General features: G+C 38.5%; 1 protein-coding gene across 8 annotated transcripts in view; it reads right to left on the bottom strand.

Moving 5' to 3' along the window:
• Positions 1-18,409, bottom strand: part of BAZ2B (bromodomain adjacent to zinc finger domain 2B) — a 331,981-nt gene that overhangs the window by 176,374 nt on the left and 137,198 nt on the right. For all 8 annotated transcript variants that reach the window (XM_010379122.2, XM_030916305.1, XM_030916307.1 and 5 more), the window contains exon 3: positions 9,777-9,923. In XM_010379122.2, the coding sequence (XP_010377424.2) occupies positions 9,777-9,921 (145 nt within the window). In that variant the 5' untranslated portion in view covers positions 9,922-9,923. The remainder of the gene's footprint in view (positions 1-9,776; positions 9,924-18,409) is intronic.

Raw genomic sequence — 18,409 nt, 5'->3', positions numbered from 1 at the left:
CCAGTCTCTCTTGCAGCCAGGGTTCTGAAAGTAATTTAGATTCTGCCATTGGGATGTATTTGGAAGAATTAAAAACTGTTAAGTTGAGTAAATGGTAGCACATGAAGTATCCTTTTGGCAAGTTCAGATCCAACAGGCAGTGCAAAACAGCCCTGGAGTTCTGTCAGTGGTTTATGACCACTGGATTGAAATCATTCATAGGGGCCAGGGCCCAGCTCTTTAATAACTTTCTAAGTACCTAATTCCTTATATTAAATTTCTTTCTGCTTAAAATAATTTCAGTGATTTCTATTATCTTTAGTTGAATTGACTGAAACATTAACCAACAGTCCAAAGTGATGAGAGTTCTAAAAACAAAAAGCCAATTCAGTCTGTCACACTGGTCTGATATCTAATTAACTATATACTTTTTTTTTTTTTTAATTTTAAGTTCTGGTATACATGTGCTGAGCATGCAGGTTTGCCACATAGGTATACATGTGCCATGGTGGTTTGTTGCACCTATCAACACATCATCTAGGTTTTAAGCCCTGCATGCATTAGGTATTTGTCCTAATGCTCTCCCTTTCCTTGCCTCCCCACCCCTCGACAGCCCCCAGTGTGTAATGTTCCTCTCCCTGTGTCCATGTGTTCTCATTGTTCAACTCCCACTTATGAATGAGAACATGCGGTGTTTGGTTTTCTGTTCCTGTGTTAGTTTGCTGAGAATGATGGTTTCCAGTTTCATCCATGTTCTTGCAAAGGACATGAAATCATTTTTTTTTATGGCTGCATAGTATTCCATAGTGTATATGTTCCACATTTTCTTTATCCAGTCTATCACTGATGCACCTTTGGATTGGTTCCAAGTCTTTGCTATTGTGAATAGTGCCACAATAAATATACATATGCATGTGTCTTTATAGTGAGAGGTGACAATGTACTAGCAGTCCTCACTCTCAGCACCTCCTCAGCCTCGGCATCCACTCTTGCAGCACTTGAGGAGCCCTTCAGCCCGCCACGGCACCGTGGGAGCCCCTCTCTGAGCTGGCTGAGGCTGGAACCTCCTCCCTCTGCTTGCAGGGAGGTGTGGAGGGAGAGGCAAGGGTGGGAACGGGCTGCGTGCTGTGCTTGCGGGCCAGTGTGAGTTCTGGCGTGTGCAGGCACAGACTTGGCAGATCGGGCACACAGAGCGGCTGGCCAGCACCGCAGCCCAGAGCAGTGAGGGGCTTAGCACCCAGGCCAGCAGCTGCAGAGGGTGCACCAGGTCCCCCAGCAGAGCGGTCCACCGGCGCTGCGCTCGAATTCTCCTGGAGCCTTTGCTGCCTCCCCGCCGGGCAGGGCTCAGGACCTGCAGCCCGCCATGTCAGAGCTCCCCCATGCTGTGGTGGGCTCCTGCGTGGCCTGAGCCTTCCCGATAGGCGCCACCCTGCTCGATGGCACCCGGTCCCATTGACAGCCCAAGGACTGAGGAGCACAGCCACGGCTGGCAACTTGTGGGCAGCACTGCCTGCAGCCCTGGTGCAGGATCCAGTGGGTGAAGCCAGCTGGGCTCCTGAGCCGGACGGGTACTTGGAGAACTTTTATGTCTAGCTAGAGGATCGTAAATACACCAATCAGCACTCTGTGTCTAGCTCAGGGATTATAAACGCACCAATCAGCACTCTGTGTCTAGCTCAGGATTTGTAAATACACCAATTGGTACCTGTATCTAGCTAACCTAGTGGGGACTTGGAGGACTTTTCCCTCTAGCACTCTGTGTCTAGCTCAGCACTCTGTCAAAATGGAACAATCAGCTCTCTGTAAAATATACCAATCAGCTCTCTATAAAATGGACCAATCAGTAGGATGTGGGTGGGGTCAGATAAGGGAATAAAAGCAGGCAGCCCGAGCCAGCAGTGACAACCTGCTGAGGTCCCCTTCCATGCTGTGGAAGCTTTGTTCTTTCACTCTTTGCAATAAATTTTGCTGCTGCTCACTCTTTGGGTCCACGCTGCCTTTATGAGCTGTAACACTCACCATGAAGGTCTGCAGCTTCACTCCTGAAGCCAACGAGACCACGAACCCACCGGGAAGAACCAACAACTCCAGACGTGCTGCCTTTAAGAGCTGTAACACTCACCATGAAGGTTTGCAGCTTCACTCCTGACAGCGAGACCACAAACCCAGCAAAAGGAAGAAGCTCCAGACACATCTGAACATCTGAAGAAACAAACTCCGGACACACAATCTTTAAGAACTGTAACACTCACTGCAAGGGTGCGCGGTTTCGTTCTCGAAGTCAGTGAGACCAAGAACCCACCAATTCCGGACACAATAGTAGAATGATTTATAATCCTTTGGGTATACACCCACTAATGGGATTGCTGGGTCAAATGGTATTTCTGGTTCCAGATCCTTAAGGAATTGCCACACTGTCTTCCACAATGGTCGAACTAATTTACACTCCCAACAGCATAAATAAAAGCGTTCCTATTTCTCCACATCCTCTCCAGCATCTGTTGTTTCCTCACTTTTTAATGATCGCCATTCTAACTGGCATGAGATGATATCTCATTGTGGTTTTGATTTGCATTTGTCTAATGACCAGAGATGATGAGGTTTTTTTCATATGTTTGTTGGCTGCATCAATGTCTTCTTTTGAGAAGTGTCTGTTCATGTCCTTCACTCACATTTTGATGTTTTTTCTTTTTTTTCTTTTTCTTTTTTCTTGTACATTTGTTTAAGTTCCTTGTAGATTCTGGATACTAGCCCTTTGTGAGAAGGCTAGATTGCAAAAGCTTTCTCCCATTCTGTAGGTTGCCTGTTCACGCTGATGATAGTTTCTTTTGCTGTGCAGAAGTTCTTTAGTTTAATTAGATCCCATTTGTCAATTTTGACTCTTGTTGACATTGCTTTTGGTGTTTTAGTCATGAAGTCTTTGCCCATGCCTATGTCCTGACTGGTATTGCCTAGGTTTTCTCCTAGGGTTTTCATGGTTTTAGGTCTGACATTTAAGTCTTTCATGCAACTTGAGTTAATTTTTGTATAAGGTGCAAGGAAGGGATTCAGTTTCAGTTTTCTGCATATGGCTAGCCAGTTTTCCCAACACCATTTATTAAATAGGGAATCCTTCCCCTGTTCCTTGTTTTTGTCAGGTTTGTCAAAGAACACATGGTTGTAGATGTGTGGCATTATTTCCGAGGCCTCTGTTCTGTTCCATTGGACTATATATCTGTTGTGGTACCAGTACAATACTGTTTTGGTTACTGTAGCCTTGTAGTATAGTTTGAAGTCAGATAGTGTGATGTCTCCAGATTTGTTCTTTTTGCTTGGGATTGTATTGGCTATACGAGCTCTTTTTCGGCTCCATATGAAATTTAAAGTAGTTTTTTTTTTTTTCTAATTCTGTGAAGAAAGTCATTGGTATCTTGACAGGGATAGCATTAAATCTATAAATTACTTTGGACATTATAGCCATTTTCATGACTGATTCTTCCTAGCCATGAGCATGGAATGTTTTTCCATTTGTTTGTGTCCTCTCTTATTTCCTTGAGCAGTGGTTTATAGTTCTCCTTGAACAGGTCCTTCACATCCCTTGATAAGTTGTATTCCTAGGTATTTTATTCTCTTTGTAGCAGTTGTGAATGGGAGTTTACAAATGATTTGGCTCTCTGTCTACTATTGGTATATAAAAATGCTTGTGATTTTTGCACATTGATTTTGTATCCTGAGACTTTGCTGAAGTTACTTATCAGCTTAAGGAGATTTTGGGCTGAGATGATATATACAATCATGTCATCTGAAAAGAGAGACAATTTGACTTCCTTTTTTCCTATTTGCATACCCTATATTTCTTTCTCTTGCCTGATTGCCCTGGCCAGAACTTCCAACACTATGTTGAATAGGAGTGGTGAGAGAGGGCATCCTTGTCTTGTGCTGGTTTTCAAAGGGAATGCTTCCAGCTTTAGCCCATTCAGTATGATATTGGCTGTGGGTCTGTAATAAATAGCTCTTATTATTTGGAAATACGTTCCATCAATACCCAGTTTATTGAGAGGTTTTAGTATGAAGGGGTGATGAATTTTATCACAGGCCTTTTCTGTATCTATTGAGATAATCATGTGGATTTTGTCATTGTTTCTGTTTATGTGATGGATTACATTTCTTGATTTCTGTATGTTGAACCAGCTTTGCATCCCAGGGATGAAGCCAACTTGATTGTGGTGGATAAGCTTTTTGATGTGCTGCTGGATTCGGTGTGCCAGTATTTTATTGAGGATTTTTGCATTGATGTTCGTCAGGGATATTGGACTAAAATTCTCTTTTTTGTTGTTGTGTCTCTGCCAGCCTTTGGTATGAGGATGATGCTGGTCTCATACAATGAATTAGGGAGGATTCCCTCTTTTTCTATTGTTTAGAATAGTTTCAGAAGGAATGGTACCGGTTCCTCTCTGTACCTCTGGTAGAATTTGGCTGTGAATTTGTCTGGTCCTGGACTTCCTTTGGTTGGTAGACTATTAATTATTGCCTCAGTTTCAGAACTTGTTATTGGTCTATTCAGGGATTTGACTTCTTCCTGGTTTAGTCTTGGGAGGGTGCATGTGTCCAGGAATGTATCCATTTCTTCTAGATTTCTAGTTTATTTGCATAGAGATGTATTCTCTGATGGTAGTTTGTATTTCTGTGGGATCGGTGGTGATATCCACTTTATCATTTTTTTATTGCATCTATTCTATTCTTCTATTTTTTATTAGTCTGGCTAGGAGTCTATCTATTTTGTTGATCTTTTCAAAAAATCAGCTCCTGGATTCATTGATTTTTTTGAAGCGTTTTTTTGTCTCTCTCCTTCAGTTCTATTCTGATTTTAGTTATTTCTTGTCTTCTGACAAGGTGTTGATTTTAGATCTTTCCCACTTTCTTCTGTGGGCATTTAGCACTATAAATTTCCCTCTAAAAACTGCTTTAGCTGTGTCCCAGAGATCCTGGTACATTGTATCTTTGTTCTCACTGGTTTCAAGGAACATCTTTATTTCTGCCTTCATTTCGTTATTTACCCAGTAGTCATTCAGGAGCAGGTTGGTCAGTTTCCATGCAGTTGTGTGGTTTTGAGTGAGTTTCTTAATCCTGAGTTCTAATTTGATTGCACTGTGGTCTGAGAGACTGTATGATTTCTGTTCTTTTGCAATTGCTGAGGAGTGTTTTACTTCCAATTATGTGGTCAACTGTAGAATAAGTGAGACATGGTGCTTAGAAGGCTCTATATTCTGTTGATTTGGGATGCAGAGTTCTGTAGATGTGTATTAGTTCTGCTTGGTCCAGAGCTGAGTTCAAGTCCTGAATATCCTTGTTAATTTTCTGTTTTGTTGATCTAATATTGGCAGTGGGTGTTAAAGTCATCCACTATTATTGTGTGGCAGTCTTAACTCTATAGAATCTGGGTGCTCCTGTATTGGGTGCATATATATTTAGGATAGTTAGCTCTTCTTGTTGCATTGATCCCTTTACCATTATGTAATGTCCTTTTTTGTCTCCTTTGATCTTTGTTGGTTTAAAGTCTGTTTTATCAGAGACTAGGATTGCAACCCCTGCTTTTTATTTTATTTTATTTTAATTTTTGCTTTCCATTTGCTTGGTAAATATTCTTCCATCCCTTTATTTTGAGCCTATGTGTGTCTTTGCCTGTGAGATGGATCTCCTGAATACAGCACACCAATGGGTCTTGACTCTTTATCCAATCTGCCGGCCTGTGTCCTTTAATTGGGGCATTCAGCCCATTGACATTTAAGGTTAATATTGTTATGTGTGAACTTGATCCTGTCATTATGATGCTAGCTGGTTATTTTGCCCGTTAGTTGGTGCAGTTTCTCCATAGTGTTGATGGTCTTTACAATTTGGCATGTTTTTGCAGTGGCTGGTACCGGTTATTCCTTTCCATGCTTAGTGCTTCCTTCAAGAGCTCTTGTAAGGCAGGCCTGGTGGTAACAAAATCTCTCCGCATTTGCTTGTCTGTAAAAGATTTATTTCTTCTTCGCCTATGAAACTCAGTTTGGTGGGATATGAAATGCTGGGTTGAAAATTCTTTTCTTTAAGAATGTTGAATATTGGCCCTCACTCTCTTCTGGCTTCTAGGGTTTCTGCAGAGAGATCCACTCTTAGTCTGATGGGCTTCCCTTTGTGAGTAACCCGACCTTTCTGGCTGCCCTTAACATTTTTTCTTTCATTTCAACCTTGGTGAATCTGACGATTATGTGTCTTGGGGTTGCTTTTCTTGAGGAATATCTTTGTGGTGTTCTCTGTATTTCCTAAATTTGAATGTTGGCCTGTCTTGATTAGCTTGGGGAAATTCTCCTGGATAATATCTTGAAGAGTGTTTTCCAACTTGGTTCCATTCTCCTTGTCAATTTCTGGTACACCAATCAAACATAGGTTCAGTCTTTCCACATAGTCCCATATTTCTTGGAGGCTTTGTTCTTTCCTTTCATTCTTTTTTCTCTAATCTTGTCTTCATGCTTTATTTCATTATGCTGATTCAATCTCTGATATCTTTTCTTCTGCTTGATTGATTCAGCTATTGATACTTGCATATGCTTCACGAAGTTCTCGTGCTACGTTTTTCAGCTCCATCAGGTCATTTATGTTCTTTTCTAAACTGATTATTCGAGTTAGCAATTCCTCTAACCTTTTTTCGAGGTTCTTAGCTTTCTTGCATTGGTTTAGAACATGCTCCTTTAGCTCGGAGGAGTTTGTTATTACCCACCTTCTGAAGCCTACTTCTGTCAGTTAGTCAAACTCATTCTCCATCCAGTTTTGTTCTCTTGCTGGCGAGGAGTTGTGATTCTTTAGAGGAGAAGAGGTATTTTGGTTTTTGGAATTTTCAGCTCTTTTGCGCTGGTTTTTCCTCATCTTTGTGGATTTATCTACCTTTGGTCTTTGATGTTGTTGACCTTTGGATGGGGTTTCTGTGTGGACGTCCTTTTTGTTGATATTGATGCTATGTCTTTCTGTTTGTTAGTTTTCTGTCTAACAGTCAGGCCCCTCTGCTGCAGGTCTGCTGGAGGTCCACTCCAGACCTGTTTTCCTGGGTATCACCAGTGGAAGCTGTAGAACAGCAAAGATTGCTGCCTATTCCTTCCTCTAGAAACTTCATCCCAGAGAGGCATCTGCCAGATGCCAGCCAGAGCTCTCCTGTTTGAGGTGTCTGTCACCCCTGCTAGGAGTTGCCTCCTAGTCAGGATGCACAGGGGTCAGGGACCCACTTGAGGAGGCAGTCTGTCCCTTAGCAGAGCTTGAGTGCTGTGTTGGGAGATCCACCGCTCTCTTCAGAGCTGGCAGGCAGGAGTGTTTAAGTATGCTGAAGCTGTGCCCACAGCCGCCCCTTCCCCCAGGTGCTTTGTTCCAGGGAGATGGGAGTTTTATCTGTAAGCCCCTGACTGGGGCTGCTGTAAAAGGCTTCATTTTAATCATGGACTACAACACTGTGAAAGTTTAGAAAAAAAATTATTTTACCTACAAAATGAAAAAAACTCATATTGTAGGTACTAAAAATATGTGTTAATAAATGACACATTTCTGCGTAAATGGAATTATACTATCATTTAATGTAAGCATCTCAATATAAATACTCTATACCCTTTCTTACTAGCAGCAAATAACGATTAAAAACATGCATCCCTTTCTAGACAAGATTTCTAATGTTATTCAGCAAATCAGCACACTCCATCCCTTCTGCAGCTTCCAGCCATCCACTAACAAACAAAAAATAGTGCCCAACATGTGACTCATGAGAACTGCAAGCAAATTCCAATGTCACTAATTCAGAAAACTAAGTGAGAAAAAGTGTTCAGAAAACTCAGAATCTGTACTCAAGGATGCTATTGAAGCCTTCAACATAAGAAAAGACATTTCTTTAGGAATACTATGTAAAAGACTAATTCAGAAATAAATATAAAGACAGCAGATTAGAACACACTGAAAGGACTCACAACAAGGGAAAGAGAAAGAAGAGTTACAAAAAGCAGCAAAATATAATTACATAAGTACAACTGAGTACAATCATTTACACAAAGTTATCTGAGGTAAAAAGTCAATCATAAGCATCACTATTTTTGAGCACGGTATGTCATCAGAGCCTTGGACACTTTTTTTGCATATAAGGGAAATGTGAACAAACTTGCTAATTGCTTGATGAAGATTGTCCACAGGGTGGAGAAGTTATATTGATTTTTTAAAAATATATAGTGCAGCTGGGCGCAGTGGCTCATGCCTGTAATCCCAGCAGATTGGGAGGCTGAGGCGGGCAGATCACGAGGTCAGGAGATCAAGACCATCCTGGCTAACACGGTGAAACCCCGTCTCTACTAAAATTACGAAAAAAGTAACTGGGCGTGGTCAGGAGGATGAGGCACGAGAATGGCGTGAACCCGGGAGGTGGAGCTTGCAATAAGCCAAGATACTGCCATTGCACTCCAGCCTGGTTGACAGTGTGAGACTCCATCTCAAAAAAAAAGAAAAAAAAAAAAATATATATATATAGAGATACACACACACACACACACACATATAGTGCTATTTTAGTTATTTTGTAATCCCTAAGAATATATTAGAAGATGGTTTGATCATGATATAATGACAGAATGGCATCCTTCTTGTCATTCCATTGACTGGAAAAACAAAAATAAATGAAAACATTTATTTGACAATTTGCTAGGGTATTTTGTAAGCAAATATTAAACATTTATGCATTACATTTGTGCAAAAGTTTCCATTTTAATTCTGAATAAGAAAAATATCATTTAGTTTACTGCTTATAAACATGAAATAATCTATAAGAAATAGTTAAAGTTAAAATGCTTCCTACCAATAAATAAATTAGTTAAATAAATTTAAGTATTTAATAAAAGGAATATATTCTACCACACCTTTGTAAAAGAGCCAAAAGTGATTTTGGGACGTGTTTAAAGATATCCTCTACATAATTAATCAAAATTGAGGATATTTTCACTTCTGAAATAAAGCTCTCCTTTTACGCAAATATAAATTTTATTCTTTTTTTTTTTTTTTTCTTTGAGACGGAGTTTCACTCGTTATCCAGGCTGGAATGCAATGGCGCAATTTTAGTTCACTGCAACCTCCACCTCCTGGGTTCAAGTGATTCTCCTGCCTCAGCCTCCTGAGTAGCCAGGATTACAGGCATGCATCACCATGCCTGGCTAAGTTTGTATTTTTAATAGAGATGTTTCCCCATGTTGGTCAGGCTGGTCTTGAACTCCTGACCTCAGGTGATCTGTTCGCCTTGGCCTCCCAAAGTGCTGGGATTACACAGTGAGCCACCGCGCTCAGCCAAATTTTATTCATGTTTAAGAGAAACTTGTTATGCTCTAAACTTTAAAAACCTTTTCCATCAAGTAAATGATCTGCCTTAGTGTACATCTGTGAACTGGAGTAGCTGGAGCTTACAAGGTCATTTCAAATACTGGAAGGAAATCTAGGACAAAGTATCTACCAAGGACTTCCTTCTATTTCATTCCCTCTTGGGCCTATTATTTTAAAAGACTTCACTAATTTATTAATTAAAATGATAAAACAAATGATGGTATCAAGGTTTAACTCTCAAAGACAATTTCTAACAAGCATAGAATAACCAGGGCTTTCCCATTGTAAAATCCTGAAAAAGCAAAAAGACTAGGTGTTTAACTGAGCCTTTATTCAACAGGTCAGTGCAAGTCATAAGAACATTTTATTCAGAGCTCAATAAAATACTATGCAAATTATTTAAAGAATGGCATTCTAAAACTGAGTTTAAAAAGGGTATTTACCACATGGGTTGATTGTAGAGCTAAGTGAAGCAACTCCAGTGGAAAGGCCACCTTTTGAAACTACTGAAGCCACAGAAGGTGTCGAAGATGAAGTTGGTGTAGTAGAGGAGGCTGCTGAGGATGGTAACCGTTCTCCAGACTCCATATCTATGAGAGGGGAAAATGTTAATTCTCAGTATCAGATAAAAAATTTTTTCAAAATAATTCAACATATTTAAACTTTCTGTATACTTTTAAAAATATAAATTTCTAAATACATGGTCTTTGGAAAGATAAAATATGGAGTAGATAAAAACAATATAACTTAAAATACCAATCTATAGAATAAGTTTAAGTATACCAAATCCTCTTGAGTTTTCTTATACCCCCCAAATTAATAGTGGTTCGAATATAGTAATTTCACACAAATGTGTGTTGCCACAACCATCAATTAACATGTTATATTTGTCTTATTCATCCCAAATCACCTCACATCTGTTCACTTGCAACAGAATTCCTATGTTACCTTAATGAATAATTTTTAAAAAATGCCACCACATTTGAATGGGTTGCACCCTTATTTTCTAAATACAGATAGCAATATACTTGTAGGTTTTAAGTGTCCGAGACTCTGGCCTGGGAGTCCCCATACAGTGAACACCCCCCATACCCCTCAACAAAGGCAAATACATTTCAGAGTTTAACTGGAGGCAAGTTTAAACCATGATTTCAAAATGGCCTCAGTTGTGACCCATTTAAAATGACAAAAGCACTTCTAATCATTGTTATTAATTTTTGGGGCTTTGTGGATGTAGCCTTGCATTGGTTTTATTGCAATAACTGATGCTGATATTAAAAATTTGGACTATAATGGGCATTTTACATTCATTTTAATACTCTGCATGCACTGATCCCACATTCAAGCAAGGAAGTCATTAAATTCACAGACGCTTTAAAGAGAACATAATCTATAATAAGGAAAAAGATACTGGTTGCCTATAAGTGAATTTATAATCAGCCACATGAAAACTCTCACCATTTAAATAATCTAACTACAGAAAGATTTCTGTATTGAATTCTACAGGCAATTCACAGAATAACTGTGTATTTACTAAGAAAAATACTTGGATTTCATTTTAACATATTGACTAATTAAAATAATGCAAGGCTAGTGTTTGCCTAATTGTTGATTGAATCCATAAAGTATGTAGATAATTTTTCTCATAAGATAGATACATATGGGGAAGGTAATCTTAAATCGACATATAACATCATTAGAAAGACCATTTCAATGAGCTTTCCAATCATACAGAATTCAAAAACTTGTCTTCATATTCTGGTATTGCTATAAACCACTTCCATAGACTACAGTACTGCTATAATGAGTCTGTCCATATTCTTACAGAATTTGTATTTCTTTTTATCAGCATTCATCATGGGAAAGGCATAGTTGCTACTGATGGCTGCATGCAACTAATGTACAAAGGGTCGGTTTGGGGTCAACAACAGTAACTAATGAACTCTGAGACATGTGGTTGTCTGATGGTAAAGCCCATAAAAATTATTTTTACCAAGTTCAATTTCACCAAATACAAAAATATGGACTCTTTACCTAGAAGAGAGTTTAGGAAAAAGCTATTTTTTCTTTATAGCTGGTAACCTCATTGTCTTCAAGAATTCTACTTGCTACTTAAATATATTATGTAAAAAAAAATGAAAAGGGTTTTAAAAAGTTTGCCTTTGTACTCCACAGCAGAAATAATTTGGTGACATAATAAGATAAGCACTTTAGCTGAGTACTTGACATATAAGAGCTCAATATAAAATCGTCATTATCTTTTTTATAGGATATTATGCTATAAAGTATAGGTATTTCTTATTGTTGAAAAACCTGATTCAGGACTAAAGCAAGGAAGATCAAGAAGGCAAAAGAAGCAGTCTTGTATACATACTGCTTAATGGGTATTACTTTCCCTGAAGAATTAATCTGAATGTTTATTTAAATAAACGCACATGCACAAATGCACGCGCGCGCAAACACAGACACACACACACACATACACACACACACACACACACATACAGAGAAATAAAGTATCATTAGGTAAAGTGACATATACAACGTTCTTTGCTACAGCACTACTTAAAAATAAAATTTAAACCTGGCAATGAGAGTAGAACTAGTGCTAGTAGTATAAGGCTGGGGCCTTTTTTAGTTTCAGTAAAGGTGTAATTTTTTTCTTCTATTTCTGGCTCTTTTTGCTCGTTTAAGAAAGGGCTTAACTTTTTTTTTTTTTATACTTTAAGTTCTAGGGTACATGTGCACAACGTGCAGGTGTGTTACATATGTATACATGTGCCGTGTTGGTGTGCTGCACCCATCAACTCGTCAGCATCCATCAACTCACCATTTACATCAGTTATAACTCCCAGTGCCATCCCTCCCCTCTCCCCATAATAGGCCCCGGTGTGTGATGTTCCCCTTCCCATGTCCAAGTGATCTCATTGTTCAATTCCCACCTATGAGTGAAAACATGCAGTGTTTGGTTTTCTGTTCTTGCGAAAGTTTGCTGAGAAAGTTTCCAGCTGCACCCATGTCCCTACAAAGGACATGAACTCATCCTTTTTTGTGGCTGCATAGTATTCCGTGGTGTATATGTGACACATTTTCTTAATCCATTCTGTCACTGATAGATATCTGGGTTGATTCCAAGTCTTTGCTATTGTGAATAGTGCCTGCGATAAACATACGTATGCATGTGTCTTTATAGCAGCATGATTTATAATCCTTTGGGTATATCCCCAGTAATGGGATGGCTGGGTCAAATGGTATTTCTAGTTCTAGATCCTTGAGGAATCGCCATACTGTTTTCCATAATGGTTGAACTAGTTTACAATCCCACCAACAGTGTAAAAGTGTTCCTATTTCTCCACATCCTCTCCAGCACCTGTTGTTTCCTGACTTTTTAATGACTGCCATTCTAACTGGTGTGAGATGGTATCTCATTGTGGTTTTGATTTGCATCTCTCTGATGGCCAGTGATGATGAGCATTTTTTCATGTGTCTGTTGGCTGTATGAATGTCTTCTTTAGAGAAATGTCTGTTCATATCCTTTGCCCACTTTTTGATGGGGTTGTTTTTTTCTTGTAAATTTGTTGGAGTTCTTTGTAAGTTCTGGATATTAGCCCTTTGTCAGATGAGTAGATTGCAAAAATTGTCTCCCATTCTGTAGGTTGCCTGTTCACTCTGATGGTAGTTTCTTTTGTTGTGCAGAAGCATGCTACTTGACTTCAAACTATACTACAAGGCCACAGTAACCAAAACAGCATGGTACTGGTACCAAAATAGAGATATAGACCAATGGAACAGAACAGAGCCCTCAGAAATAATACCACGCATCTACAGCCATCTGATCTTTGACAAACCCGACAAAAACAAGAAATGGGGAAAGGATTCCGTATTTAATAAATGGTGCTGGGAAAATTGGCTAGCCATAAGCAGAAAGCTCAACATGGATCCTTTCCTTACTCCTTATATGAAAATTAATTGGAGATGGATTAGAGACTTAAATGTTAGACCTAATACCATTAAACCCTAGAAGAAAACCTAGGGAATACCATTCAGGACATAGGCATGGGTAAGGACTTCATGTCTAAAACACCAAAAGCAACGGCAACAAAAGCCAAAACTGACAAATGGGCTTAACTTCTTAAAAACATATGCTTATGGCTAGGCACGGTGGCTCATGCCTGTAATCCCGGCACTTTGAGAGGCTGAGGCGCGCGGATCACGAGGTTAGGAGATCAAGAACATCCTGTCTAACACGATGAAACCCCGTCTCTACTAAAAATAGAAAAAAATTAGCGGGGCATGGTGGCGGGCGCCTGTAGTTCCAGCTACTTGGGAGGCTGAGACAGGAGAAGAGCGTGAACCTGGGAGGCCGAGGCTACAGTAAGCCAAGATCACGCCAGTGCACTCCAGCCTGGGTGACAGAGTGAGACTCTGTCTCACAAACAACAACAACAACAACAACAACAACAAAACATATGTTTATGTAACCATTTTCCTTAGAAGCTCTATTATAGACATTATTAATGTATTATTTTCTTTCAACTATATTGATGCTAGATATTTATTTTTAGCCTAACATTTCTTAGGTGGCTGAATAGTCTTCTTGCATGTAAAGTACTAATTCTCTCATACTAGTCTTAAGTAGTTGTTGTTTTTAATAGGCATTTCTTAGTTCTAATAATCAAAAATTGGGTCAACTACTCCAAGTTCATCTTATACATAATCTTTTTTTTTTGTCATTTTATAGAAATTTAACAAATCCACTCTACCCTTTGCTACTCTAGAATGAAGATTGTCTTATGCCTGAATTTACAAGGATTATCTCTTCAAATTTTCTTTTTCAGTTAAATATTATTCTTTCAGTTTTATTTACTATCATCCCCTGCTAAAGCACAAGAAATCCTAGCCATCAACTTGATAGTCAAAAGTTTAGAAGGCAATACCTTTGTAATTGTGAAACTGTATAATTGTGAAAAATCCACAAAACAATCATGGGCTTACCATATTATAAGAACTAGTCCAAGAACAAGATTTAAAATACGTATGCACCAAAGGTAACTAAAAGCAGTGGGTCAAAATTTGAGGAGAAAAAGGACATTTGCATAGTCTCCAAGTATCTCCTCCAAAATATCCATTAAAGAAAAAGATGAAAAGAATAGTTTCACAGTGGGGAAACAACATTACCTATAACAAAATATCAACATCATATATTTTCTGATGCCCCAGAAGAGTCCATCACTTCTGTGGTATTCTTCCCCAAAATATACAATCTCAGCTGAACCATGAGAAACCACACAAACTCAAATTGAAAAACGATATGCAAAATAACTGACCAGTATTCATCAAAAGTGTCATGGGAAAGGAAGGGAAGGGAAGGGAAGGGGAGACAAGACAGAGAAAGAAAGAGAAAGAGAAAGAAAGAGAAAGAAAGAAGACTGTGGAATTGCCATAGGTTGGAGACTAATGAGACTAGGAATTCCTTAGTGTGAGACCTAGGATCCCACAACTAAATGTGATGTGGGATCCTAAGTTGGATTTTAGAATAAGAAAAGGATATTAATCGCAAAACTAGTGAAAATTATATAAGGTCTGTAGTTTACTTAATAGCATTCTATCAATGTTAATTTCCTGATGGTTATAAGTTTGATAATTGTACTCTGGTTATATAAGTTATTAACATTAGGAGAAGCTGGATGAAAAATATATGTGAACTGTGTTTTTTATTATTAAGTCTAAAATTATTTCGAAATAAAAAGTAAAAAAACAGACAAAAAAACACAAAGTCTTCCATATAGTAAGCACTAAAAAAAAATACATATGCATTGAAGTTAAAGAGTATAAAAACCTACACCTTGAAGGAATGAAGAACAGACTACATTGTGTCGGTGAGATATTTGCTAATAAACATTATCTGGGTTCAAACACTATGCCTGAAGTTTATTAGTTGTGATCCTGTAAAAATTATGTAATTTCTCTCAGTTCTCAATTTTCTCATAAGTGATTTGAAGAAGATGTAGTTAAGAGGATTAAATGAGATAATGCATGTAAAGGGCAGGGTACCTAGCATTCAATACTTGTTAGCTATCGTTTTTAATGAAGGAACATCTATGTATATAATTACCCATGTGTATACGTGGCAAGAAAAGAAATCTTAGGATGTTCTAGATTATTCATGTTGAAGTGAATATTTAAGACTTATACCATTTATAGATTATGTATATACTTACCATGGCATTATAGTTTTTAGCCAGATAGATTATGTGTTAAGAATTTAAAATAAATGTCTCACAATTGTATAGATACCAATGTGGTAAGGTATGTTATCTTAAAATTTTCCAAATAAACTGACTTTTCATCTATAATACAAATACAGATGAAAAATTAATACATTATGTTGACAAAATATAATATCTGGAACCACATGAGTTATTATTTATAATTCAAGCATAGTACATAAAAATCTGCGGAAACTCATTCATTCAGATCTTTTAAGAAAAATATATTCATTAAAATAAAAACAGTTCAGGTATCCAAGGACCATCTATTCCTAGATTTCTGTTAGGGCCAGAGCATCCACGTCTGACACCTATGCTTCTATAACGGCCTCTTATTCTGACCCTTTGTGTTAAGAATACTACTTTCATCTTGGGTTCCAAATGATCACGAACTAATCCATTCTTGGTGTTCAAAACCAGCCTAGATATCACAAGATCAAAACAAACAGAGTATAATAACATGACTTCCCATCTACAACTCACCAAACGAAGACTATCTAGTAGGTACATCTTTTAACTTAAGGCCATTCAAGAGATTACAGTTTCTAATGTACAACTTGGTCATTTTTTTTTTTTTTTTTTTTTTTGAGACAAGATCTCACTCTGTCACCGGGTGCGGTGGCTCAAGCCTGTAATCCCAGCACTTTGGGAGGCCGAGACGGGCGGATCACGAGGTCAGGAGATCGAGACCATCCTGGCTAACACGGTGAAACCCCGTCTCTACTAAAAACTACAAAAAAAAAAACTAGCCGGGCGAGGTGGTGGCGCCTGTAGTCCCAGCTACCCGGGAGGCTGAGGCAGGAGAATGGCGTGAACCCGGGAGGCGGAGCTTACAGTGAGCTGAGATCCGGCCACAGCACTCCAACCTGGGTGACAGAGCAAGACTCCGTCTCAAAAAAAAAAAAAAAAAAAAAGATCTCACTCTGTCACCCAGGCTGGAGTGCAGTGTTGTGATCATGGCTCACTGCAGCCTCAACCTCCTGGGCTCCAGTGATCCTCCCACCTCAGCCTCCCAAATAACTGAGACTACAGGTGCATGTCACCATGCTTGGCTAATTTTTTGCATTTTTTGGTAAAGACAGGTTTTTGCCATGTTGCCCAGGCTGATCTTGAACTCTTGAGCTCAAACTATCTGCCTGTCTTCGCCTCCCAAAGTGCTGGGATTCCTTATTTCAAAAGTTAACTTTTGAATTCCTTATTTCAAAAGTTAACTTTTGAATTCCTTATTTCAAAAGTTAACTTTTGAATTCCTTATTTCAAAAGTTAACTTTTGAAAGTGGTGGCTCACGCCTGTAATTCCAGAGCTTTGGGAGGCCGAGGTGGGCAGATCACTTGAGTTCAGGAGTTCGAGACCAGCCTGGCCAAAGAGGTGAAACCCTGTCTCTACTAAAAATACAAAAATTAGCAAGACCCACGTGGTGGTGGGTGCCTGTAATCCCAGCTACTCGGGAGGCTGAGGCAGGAGAATTGCTGGAACTCAAGAGGCGGAGACTGTAGTGAGCCGAAGTTGCACCACTGCACTCCAGTCTGAGCAACAGAGTGAGACTCTGTCTCAAACAAAAACAAAAACAAAACAAAACAAAAAAACGGAAAGAAAAGAAAAAAGAAAATTAACTAGTTAAAGATGACTACAACCACAAATTAACACAAAACACTGTAGTGAAAAAAAAATGTTGTGAACCAAGGGAGAAATATGTGCAAAAGATGAAGGGCCTACAGATCATTTGATTCATTATAGATCTTTCCTGTAGCCTAAAGCAACGATTTTGGTTTTGTGACACATCATCTCTCCCACCAGGGAACATATGGGTGACATTTTTGGTTGTCACAACTGGAAGAGCGCTAATGGCATTCAGTGGAGATAGAGGCCAGGGACGCTGTTAAATACTCTAAAATGGACAAGAAGAACAGTCTTCCCCCTACAGAATTATCCAAACTAAGTTGTGTTGCTATGCATGAAAAACTCTGATCTAAAGTATCAAAAAGGGTATTATTTGAAATTCAACTAGCTAAAACTTTAATAGTAATTCTGTATAACTAGAATAGTAAGATCAATCAAGCTGATTTTGATGACTCAAAGCTACTGTAGTAAGTGATAAAATTATACTCGACATCTTTTGTGTCAGCATCCCTCTAGGAGTCTAATATTTTACACTGTATCCAAATTTTTAAACACTGACAATGCATCACATGCAATTAACACACATCACAATGCTCACTCATACTGGGTAACATAAATTTGTTGTATTTTACTAAAATGTCATTTATCTATAACAATTCTGAGAGCAAATAAAAATCCAAATTATGAAAATGACAGACCACAACTTCTTCCCCGTATGATGATTTTATGTACTACAAAAGGATTCGATGATCAATTAATGATAATATTGTTCAAGTTTATGTATCTCAAGTATTCCTGTTTTGTGTAATCATAGAGTTCATGAACTGACAGCTGGTAGGTGTAAACCTGAACAGGTGCTAACAGGGAGTCCAAGACACGTTGTTTGAGATATGTAAACACAATTAGTTCCCTGTGTTTCAGGTGCACTGATACTTTAGTATTGCCATACACAGTCAAGAAAAACAGGGTAATAAAAAAAAAGTATAGGTATAGATTAAAGATGCAGAAATTACAAACAAAATAGACTCAGATATTTTTCCTGAAAGGACATTTTTTAAAGAATGATTTTATTTGTACTAACAGTAGCAAAAGTTCTCTGTGGGAGTTCAGAACACAGCAGATTCAGTGAGTCCTCACTTTTCCTTTATAATGTAACCTCAGAGAAATATGATAATTAGGAAGAATA

Source organism: Rhinopithecus roxellana, chromosome 14 (genome assembly GCF_007565055.1).
Source record: "Rhinopithecus roxellana isolate Shanxi Qingling chromosome 14, ASM756505v1, whole genome shotgun sequence".
Lineage (NCBI taxonomy): Eukaryota > Metazoa > Chordata > Mammalia > Primates > Cercopithecidae > Rhinopithecus > Rhinopithecus roxellana.
Note: the sequence above shows the minus strand (reverse complement) of the source record. Positions and strands in the feature narration are given on the sequence as shown.